Source organism: Aplysia californica, unplaced genomic scaffold (genome assembly GCF_000002075.1).
Source record: "Aplysia californica isolate F4 #8 unplaced genomic scaffold, AplCal3.0 scaffold00040, whole genome shotgun sequence".
In the NCBI taxonomy this organism is placed as follows: Eukaryota; Metazoa; Mollusca; class Gastropoda; order Aplysiida; family Aplysiidae; genus Aplysia; species Aplysia californica.
This window is the reverse complement of record NW_004797310.1, coordinates 976,149-986,863: the sequence shown is the minus strand read 5'-3', so window position 1 is coordinate 986,863 and position 10,715 is coordinate 976,149. Positions and strand designations below refer to the sequence as shown.

General features: G+C 41.6%; 1 protein-coding gene across 1 annotated transcript in view; it reads left to right on the top strand.

Annotated features, from left to right (window-relative positions):
- Nucleotides 1-10,715, top strand: part of LOC101848644 — a 42,301-nt gene that overhangs the window by 28,521 nt on the left and 3,065 nt on the right. Inside the window, exons 6-11 of the mRNA XM_013091535.1 lie at nt 535-638; nt 1,433-1,605; nt 4,347-4,497; nt 7,649-7,758; nt 8,480-8,792; nt 9,478-9,675. Coding sequence (XP_012946989.1) covers nt 535-638; nt 1,433-1,605; nt 4,347-4,497; nt 7,649-7,758; nt 8,480-8,792; nt 9,478-9,675 — 1,049 coding nt within the window. The remainder of the gene's footprint in view (nt 1-534; nt 639-1,432; nt 1,606-4,346; nt 4,498-7,648; nt 7,759-8,479; nt 8,793-9,477; nt 9,676-10,715) is intronic.

Here is a 10,715-nt window from a genome sequence, read left to right as displayed (position 1 = left end):
AGAGAGAGAGAGGAGAGAGAGACAGACAGACAGACAGACAGACAGACAGACAGACAGACAGACAGACAGAGACATGCAGACAGACAGACAGAGAGAGAGACATACAGACAGACAGACAGACTGACTGACAGACAGAGACTGGGAGTCATAGAGAGCGAGAGAAAGAGAGAGAGAGAAAGAGAGAGAGAGAAAGGGAGAGAGAGAGAGAGAGAGAGAAAGAGAGAGAGAGAGTGGGGAAGAGGGATTGAACGAGAGAGAGGTGTAGGTTTAGTTGAAGGAGAGAGTGAGAAAGGAATACATTTTAATGCATAACTAAAGGAGTGCAGAGAGATTTATTAACAAACGTAATGTGAAGATTACAGGAGGAAAAACGACGGTAGTCACAAACTGAAAATCGTGAGGGTAACAATTTTGAACGCTTGTTGACTCACAACTGCATTTCTGATCAACCGTGGTTGATTATTGTTGTTAGATTTACCATTCAACAACACTTACCTATAAACCAGTTTAGTAACAACGGTACATTTTCCCCAGACTCTGTGGCGGCTTCTCTTAATTACGCCGTTCTCAGAAACATTGCCGGTAACTTTGTGGAACCGTCGGTGGAGTCTGTTCAGAGCGCTATGGATGACTTCCAGGTATGTCATGTGACTCATTGTTACTGTCGTTATTTGTTAAGAAACATGTGTAAAGTTAAACTCAAGACCCGCGGGATGCATCCTGCTTTGCGAACAGTACATTTAGTATCCGTCCAGCAAGAGAGTTCAAGGTTAACCATCCTGAAAATCTCCATAATACAGAGCCTTACTTCAAACAGAAATGAACTAGTTGCCAAGAAAAGTTGTCAAACATCCAGCTCTGACAAATTGATAAAAGAGCGAAAACTGATGTGCCTGGGTCTTTTTTTATATTATTTTAACTTGTGTCTGTTTTAACTAATACACATTGTCAGTGTCTTTCCATGACCGCCCACTTCAATTTCTGAGGCTTTTCAGATAAAGCTGTTACTCGAACATAGACATCAAGGGGCATCTTACAATGTAGAGATTCGTTAGATTTCGTTATTCCCTCCCTAGTTTATAATCGAAAAATATGAGAACTCCCTCGTGCTTCTCATTTGCGTACTCTCTTTTCCTTCAATTTTCTCAAATTTTGGAAAATGAGACTGAGTGTTTTATGGGAAAATGATGCAAACGAATTTATGATGTAGAATCATTTCTCACCTGACCAAATTTTGAATGAATACAATAGATGAGGAAACCCTTTCTATCTACTGTCAAACCTGCTCTAACGACCACCGGTAAAACTATCATGACAATGTGTAAGACGGTAGCCTGTCTAAGACGGCCAATTTTCTCCTCGACAACAGATACCAGTGTTAAACAATTTTGACTTATTTGGTTTTGTTTTATTCCCTTTACCTTCCTACCAGTACGCATTCGACAAACGGATGACCCTAGACCTGGTGGAACCTTACGGCGACATCTCGTACCCACTGGTGGGCTACACGTATCTTATTGTGCGGATGTATACGATGACAAACTGCAAGACAGCGGAAGAGCTGGTCAGATACATAGAGTGGTTCTACAGCGATGCGATCGCCATGTGAGTGAGACACAAATAACAGACACGGTTTATTTTATGAAACTCTCCAGGCATTTGAGTCCGTAACTTTTTATTTTCTTGAAAGCAGAATTAGATGCACATAATATATACTCAACAACAAAAGAAACGCAAGTGATATACAAAATAAAGGAAGACAAGGAAATTGGTTAGTAATTTGTGAATTTATTTATTTTTTGGTCACATTTATTGAAGAGGATTCTTCTGTAAGGATTAACAGTCCCGGTGGAGAGAAAACAAGATGAATTTGCTGTGAAAAATGATGTACTGGAGTTAACGGATATGTCCATAAGTCGGTGACGTGAACTTTGAATCAATAGCGTGTGTCCCGCCATTTGCGTTCACAACAGCTTGGCCTCTGTCTGGCATTGACCTCAAAAGTCTGTGAATGATGGCCATGTTCACATTTGCACCAATTTATGTGATGGTTCGCTGCAGATGAGGTGCTTTTGTTGGTCTTGGCTGAAAACGATTTAGTTCTCTCTGGATGTGGTCTCAGAAATGTTTGATCGGGTTGAGGTCTGGGCTCATTGAGGGCCATGGCAGCACCCTGACATTGTTCTGCTGTAAGAAAGCTGCTGTAGCTCTTGCAGTATGGGGTCGAGCAATGTCCTTTCTGCAGGATAAGATTCGGGTGTTGTTGGAAATGAAATATGATCCCAGGCGCCCGTACCTGTTAGATGTAGCGCTGTGCAATTAACACCATTACCTTGACCAGGTCCAATGTTCTGGAAAACAACGGGCCCAAAGTGTTGCCCACATCATTATGCTGGGACCACCCCATGCGTCGAACTGCAGGACGTTGCTGTCAGCAAATCGTTGGTTGGGTCTACTCCATATCCGGATTCTTCCATCTCCTCGACTGACGCAAAAACGGCTTTCGTCTGTGAGTTGGACATTTCTCCACTATCGCCAGTTCCAGTTCACATGTTGCTGAGCCCACGCCAAAAGTTGCTACCAATGTCTTGCAAAGAGGACTGCACGTCTTAAAAGTCGACGACATTGCAGTTATCCTTCGGAGCCGGCGGCGCATGGTCTGACCTGAAATGGCTCTCTCATGGTTTCCAACGAGATTTAGGGCCGATTCGGTAGCACACATGAAGCTGTTTCGCAGGTGATTCCACAAAAGGGCACGATCTTGGCGTACTGACGTCACTCGTGGTCGGCCAGTTCCGAGAGCATCACGAATCACGAGTATTTCCGGTAACTTGTAAACATCTTCGGAGTCGCCATATTGTTGAGAGGGACACACCCATGGCATTAGAGACATCTGTTGGACTCTCTCCCGCCTGCAATCGGACGATAGCCCTTTCTCGGTTTGCTCCGCTGTGTCGTGGCATGGCCGCTGGTTCAAAACACTCGACTGAAGAAAGCGTTACTTCTTGTCAATTTATACCCCTCGGTCGGGTGACACTTTTCGAAGAATGAAAAACTGCTCACCAACTGGCATGCTCAAGAAAATACTCAGTTTGCATTTTTTTCCACCGCTATATTGTGACCTCATTTTATACTGTGAGCATTTTTTTCAGCTTGAAGACTTTAGCTCACAACATCACTGAATACAAAAAATCGTTCATGGCCTACATTCTAGCGAATGTGGATTATTAAACACCCGTGATTTAAAGTAGCTATATGACGGCAGAGAAGCTGGTGAATGACTGCTGGAACGACTCAAGTGTGAATTTTTTCGTTTCTTTTTTTTTCCTGTACCAGAAATGAATTATCTCTTATTTCGTTTATCGCATTTTAGTTTACACATGATTTCCTCAGGCACTCCCAACTATTGAGACACTTCACGTTTAGACAAACCTATGTCTCACTTTTATTCTGCTGCCCCCTACATCCTAATCCTGCCTCGTTATCTTCAAAATGGACTCTGTCGTGACTAAAAGATTACACGATTTCCCCTGTGATAATTCCCTTTTATTGCTTGTGCCTGACCACCACCCCCCTCTCCCGCGGGTGGTTGGAGGGTGCCGCTGGTAAGTCCTACTTCTTCCCTTTCCCTCTGCTCTTTCTGGTTGTCTGTTAAAATTTTTCCCAGCACTAAAAGGCCATTATTGTGTTGAAGTGCTTCTCTTTACACAAACAATCAAACAAAGAAACCTCCTCTCCCATCACTGCCTAATGGGCCGAGGTTTAATCAATGGAACATCGATACCCAAAGTGGAGAAGCAAGCCTTCTCAAAATAAAGACACAAAAATGAGCATTCTTGTTCACGCCTTTACATTTGATTTACACTTCTGTATATCGCCTCGGCCTCACTGAAGTCAAATAACAACAGGGGTGGTTGACGAGTGCTCTGGTGTTGTTTGTTTATCTGCCTTATTCCTCCCTCCTTCTTTTTCTGTTTGTTACTGTCTTGTAACACCTCAAATCTTCCTCACTTAAATTATGGCCGCTTTTGAGGACAAGCGGGCTAACCCAGATTTCGGGTTTCCAGAATTCTTGACCTACACCAAAAGTGAACCTATAGGAGAGGTTTGGTTTCATTGGTGTGTAGGTCTATATTTGTTTGGTTATAGAGACAACTCTCCTTGTCTTTAAAAGAAACTCTACAAGGGGCAAAACTTTACTTTCGATTGTCTCAAAGCAGCATTTTTCGGGATAGCCCCCCTGTGCTTAAGAGGGACCATATGACTTAATTAATTTGCAAGTGTCGTAAAATTCTTACTAAAACAGACAAATAACATCCCCTCCCCCTCCCTTCTTTTTCTGCTAGACGCGAGTGCGTCAATAACCATATGGTTCCCCTGTCTCCCGCCGTGTCCTCGCGGGTCATGGACCTGGTGGTCAAGAAGATGACCTGTCGTGGCCGGAATATCTACAGCATGGTGCTGGACACCAAGAAGGCCGAAGAAGCCTCACAGCAGGTACTATTAGATATGTACAGGATAGATAGATAGATAGATAGATAGATAGATAGATAGATAGATAGATAGATAGATAGATAGATAGATAGATAGATAGATAGATAGATAGATAGATAGATAGATAGAGACACCTAGAGGGAGATAGACCTATCAAAGAAGAGAGAGAGAGAGAGAGAGAGAGAGAGAGAGAGAGAGAGAGAGAGAGAGAGAGAGAGAGAGAGAGAGAGAGAGAGAGAGAGAGAGAGAGAGAGAAAGAAAACGAAAGCGAGCAAGAGCAGGCGAGAAAGTGAGAGAGCAGGGGGAAAGGGAAAAAGAAAGAGGGATAGCGAGAGAGATTGAGAGAGTATGAGAGAGTGAAAGGGAAAGAGAGAAGGAAATAGCGAGAGAGAAAAAGAGAAAGAGGAACGAGAGAGAGAGAGAGAGAGAGAGAGAGAGAGAGAGAGAGAGAGAGAGAGAGAGAGAGGGGGGGAGGGAGAGAGAGAGAGTATTGTAAGACGGAAAGGAATACTGTGGTTTGGATACATTTTACTTCTTTTTCTTTATCCGTATACGTTATGTAGAAGGTTGTACTTCAGAGTAACGTTCACTTCAACACTGTCATTAGACTTCTAAGCCACTGGGTTCATTAAAAACAACAACAGCAACAACTACAACAAAACAACAACAACAACAACAACAACAACAACAACAACAACAGCAGCAGCAAAACAACTCCACTCGTAGATACCACAGCAAGAAGGGCACGGTAGTTAAAGTAATCACGTAAGATATTGTCTTGTATAATCTGAACTTTTCCTCAACTAGGCAATATAACGAACATTCTAATTCAGTACGAATCAAAGTCAAAACGTATTAGACACATGGGCTTGAAAACTTTCATTGTACTTAAACAGAAATAATACAGCCCACTCAGCGTAGACCTCTCATCAGTGAAAAGTCACATATTGAGTGTACAGCTGTAATACATTATTATTGACCTTTGACTGTCAGTCTTTCTACCTTACAAAAGAACGATGCCTAAAGGGAATGCGAAGCGAATGCCTCGAGGATAATCAATCCTTCAGCTGCCTTGGAGACTTCAATCACTACGCTTTTATGCTTGCTCTGTAATCCTATTAAGAGCTCCGAGAGTCTTGAGCACAGCAGATCATTATGAGGCAACAAGATCGTACAAAGAATAAACACCCTCTAAATTACGGTGGGGTCGTAAAGATGATGAAACTCGCCTTACAAAGTGGCATCTTTCTATTTTTAGTCGTATTGTATCTCATTAAAAATTTTATTTTCCTTCGTCAGATGAGTAAATGGTCATTTTATAGCGTATTGATGCATTTTCTAAATGTTTCTAATGAAGATGGTGTATTTTAAGAGAGGTTTGTCTTACCCTACATTAACAAATATAATAACTTTGTTTTCTTGTATTTTTCTGGGTTGGCCCAGGAGGCAGGGTTGAAGCAGCCCATTTTTTAAATTATCTGAATTGTGTGGAAATAAACTTAAACATTTACAATCATGATTTCATCATCATCATCATCATCATCATCATCATCATCATCATCATCATCATCATCGTCGTCATCGTACGTCAGCGATCGCGGTTCTCCATTTATTTTTCCATTCGGATGCTTTAAAAAATCCGACGTTATCCTGCTGTTTCCGCGTCACCCATCTCTTCAGATTTTCCAAGTAAGTTTTTCTGGGTCTGTCTCTGCCTCATTTGCCTTCTATCTCTCCAGCTTGAGGAAGAAGTTGAGAGCCCTAATGTCGAATTAATTGTCCTAAAAACTGCATTTTGTGGCTTCGTAGTTGTTCTCATTATGAGCAGACCCCCTGGACTTCATTCATTATTACATTGCATGATTTCTTTTCTGTCCTTGAAATTCTCAAAAGTCCCCCGATAAACCACATTAATGTTGCGTCTATTCTTTTTTTTTTCACTGTCTCTGGTAATTGTCTAATATTTACAGCCAAATAAAAGGTTTATCACACATAGCCTTTCAGAACCCTGATTTTATCTAGTAGACATTGAGATGTTTGTATTTATCAGGATTGGACTTCTTTTATTGAAGCTATCTTTAGCTATTGCGATTTTCCGGTTGATTTCTGTGGAACATTTGGCATCAGATGTAGTGATTGAATCTGATAATGAAGCACTGTCTTTGTCCACATCTTATTTTCTTTTCTTGTCTCTTTATAGACGGTGGTTTGTTGGCAGGTGCGCTTGTATGGTTTGCTCATTTTTCCACATAAAAATATATCGTCCTCATCTCTTCTCCTTTTCTTTGTTCGTCATTCCCTAGTAGTAACACCTCTAATCTTCATTATTTTTTATAGTAGAGGGTTTTACGGCGCTCGCAACTGCATAAGGTCATATTAGCGCCAAGGGGTGGGCGTCAACAGAGAAGCCTTTACAGGTAATCAGACTTATTCTGCTCACCTCTCTAGCTTCAACAGCACAAGGTCAGCTTCGACTATCAAGGCACCCCGGAAATAGCAGGTCACAAGAGAGTGACAAACATACAAAAGAAGTAGAGGAAAAAGGACAATAATAAGGATTAGGAAAGAAAAAGCAGCAGTTCCCTGTTGTAGATCAGGCACAGTTATGAGCGTGACATGAATCAGCCCATTTACTATTCTACTGTTCTTGAACGAGAAATGTGCCCCCTTCGGGAATAGCCTAAAGACACTACAGTCAGTGGCACTACCCCAAGGGGGGGGGGCTCTAATCTTCGACACTTATAAGACCTATATGTATCGTATGCAAAGAGTATCGTGGAAGGAGAAGAAATCAAATGAGGTAGTGCTTGGTGAAGCCCACGTGGGACGCTCAATGTTAAAAACAATCAGGAAACGACAAATACAGTTTTTGGGACACCTGAATAGACATAAGGGTCTTGAACATCTAGCTTTCACTGGCAAAATTGAGGGCAAGCGAGGCAGGGATAGACCCAGAACGAACAACATACTTAGGGAACCTAAACAAATGTGTAAGACCAGGGAAAAGGACCTTTTTTCAGAGCATCAGAGCAAAGGAATGAATAGAGAACCATGATCACAGATGTCTGTCGCAGATCTGGCACTGGATGATGATGATGATGTATTTCAAGTACCGACATTTTTTTTCTCTAAAACTAACACTAAAACCTTGCAGACGTGGTATATCCCTGTGTCTGTGTCCGTGCCTCTCCTCGTCATCATCTTGTTGTTGCTGCTGCTGTATATGGCCAGACACAAGATCATCATCTACAGAGGACTCCTCAGGTGACAAACTGTATATCCCTATCAACCCATCCCTTCTATCTATCTATCTATCTATCTATCTATCTATCTATCTATCTATCTATCTATCTGTCTATCTCTCTCCATCTCTCTATCTATTCATCCATCCATCCATCCATCCATCCATCCATCCATCCATCCATCCATCCATTCATCCATCTATCTATTTCTGTCACTATAAGCCAGACAATTTTCTGTATTTTCATTCTATTCCCCCCCCCCCTCCATTTCTTCCTTTTCGCAATGCCTATCAGCTATATCTCCTCTCAAACTATTTCCGTATCTATCTATTTGTATATCAATCATTGTCCTACTAGTTTTACTTTCCTTTTCTATTCTGCACCATCAAGCTATCCAGCGATCATTTAAAAAACCACCAGTCCCTTCCATGTTACCCGTTTCCCTTCGTTTCCCAAGACCAAGCAAATAACACAGAAGACTGATTGTAAATGGAGAAAGAATGACGGAAAGGTTCAAGTAAAGAAAGTGCGTAGACATTAGCTAGATTAAACATTGAAGGGAGGGAGCTGACGGTAAATCAACGCGGAAGCACACAGAAGACTCCAAATGTTTAACAAGGAAGAACGAATACGCAAACAGACGTAAAAAGAAAGAAATATGGATTTTTAAAGAGAAAGGTATGTTTTTATTTTAATCTCACTTCGTAACAGTACTTTACATTCCAAAAATTCTTTGTCTTCAGAAACGAGTGGCGGATCAACATGGGCGATATTGTCATTATCGATACCTCGTGGAAACAGCACCAGAAAAGTACAGACAACGTCAACGGGACGAAATCGCTGTCCGGACTGAGGGACGATACCTTGGAAGTAATCAGAGAGACAAATCTGAAAGATTCAGCAAGCGAACTCGACGAGGATGGTGCAGAGAACGGTTTCAAGCCAAAACAGCTGACGTCATCGCCCATTCCTGGAAGCAATGGTCTGGGTGCGGAGTCTCTGATGACGCTAGAGACCGTGAATGAGAGCGCTGTCTTTTCTCAAGCCGGTTATATGGTGAGTGCTTTTTGTGGGCGAGGGGGGGTTGTTTTGGCTTGGTTTATTGAGATGCAATTCTGATCCTCCTTTTTCTTTTTGGGTTCTCCCTGTTCGATCCCAGAGGTAGTTGCCTGCTGGTTTTTCAAAATTTCTGATCTGAAGTTCAACTTTTTACTTCCTGCTGAAGTTTACTACACCAGACAACAACTAGATCTAGTGAGAGGCGCGTGGGAAGAATGTAGATGAAACTGAAAAGGTTGAGATCAAAAGTGACGTTACGTTCTTAACGCTTTAATTCATTACACTGGAAGTTGCTTTAAAAGCCTCACAAAGTTATCTTTTGGACTGAGCCAAGTGGGCTGAGAGCTTTAAAAGCTCCCCAGATATTCATCTTTCAAGAGGTATAAGTGTATGTGTGTGCATATGTGAATGTGTGTGTCTGTTTGAGTGTGTGTGTGTGTGTGTGTGTGTATGTGTGCGTGTGTCTGTGTGTGTGTGTGTGTGTGTGTGTGTGTGTGTGTATGTGTGTGTGCATCAGTGCGTGTGTATTTTTTGTGTGCAAATGTTTACCTTGACATGAACTCTCATTTTCAAGCCTCTATACTCGTACATTACATTTCCCTGCATTCTTTTTCTTTTCATCTTTTGCTGTCTTTCTCTCCTTTTCTAAAAGGAAGTCTGTCTTTTTTTTTCTTTCATAAAGTTGGGCCAACTAAACAACAAGCTGGTAGCCATAAAGGACCTTGGAGTTTACAACGTCAACATGAACATTTCTCGAAAGCTAAAGATTCTGTGGATGAAAGACATCATCAGCCATGTTTGTGTGGCTCGCTTCTACGGTATGGTCAGTCAGGGTGGAATCTGCAGTGTCCGGGAGTTCTGTTCTAGAGGGTCCTTGGAGGTTAGTTTCACAGTTGTATTACGGTACTTGTTTGTGAAACTGTATTGTCAGGCATTTATTTCTCCTTTTGTGTGTTTGAATTTGAGAGAGAATGAAAAGGGGAAAAGAAGTGAAAAGGGGAGATAGATAGATAGATAGATAGATAGATAGATAGATAGATAGATAGATAGATAGATAGATAGATAGATAGATAGATAGAAGGCGAGACAGACAGACACACAGACAGACTGATGCAGATACATATAGACAGGCAGACAAAGAGGGACAGAGATAGAGAGATAGACAGACTTCGATACAGACATACAGACACACAGATAGACACACAGACACACGAACAAACAGACATACAGTTAAAGGTGAATGAGAAATAAGATGAGCTGGAAAGGTGGGTGGAATGAGGTGAGGATGGAAAGTATGCTGTTGCGTGGCAGACATCTTTGAGAGAAAATGTGTACTGCATTTTCTTGTATAGCAATGACAATTGCTAAAACATTATATAATTCTGTTTTCTTCAGGGAATTTTACGGAGTAAAAGGTATAACTTCAACACCCCAAGTAAGCTGGCAATAGCAAAAGGTAAGAACCATTCACTGAGAAGTCCTTGATATCATAATAAAATTTTAGTTCAACTTGCGCAATGAAGAAGCTGCTGGGTGGGACACTGATTAAGCTACATTGGCTACTACTGAAAGATACAGTAGAATACGAAATTGTTCTTTAATGCCACAAGCACATGAGCAAGAAAACACACAAGATTTTGTTGAGTCATGCACTATATAAAGACAGGTGGGATTCGCAAATGGAAATCTTATGAGAATGCTCAGTTTACGGTCGATAAGTTAGCTGGAAAGTCTTTTTCTTCCCAGTCCTCCAAGATTTGGAAATCCCTCCCAAAAGAAATGCATTTTTAGATCCTGACAGAGAGAGAAAGAGAGAGAGAGAGAGAGAGAGAGAGAGAGAGAGAGAGAGAGAGAGAGAGAGAGAAAGAGAGAGAGAGAGAGAGAATGGAAGGGTGGGGGTTGAATATATGTGAGACAGCG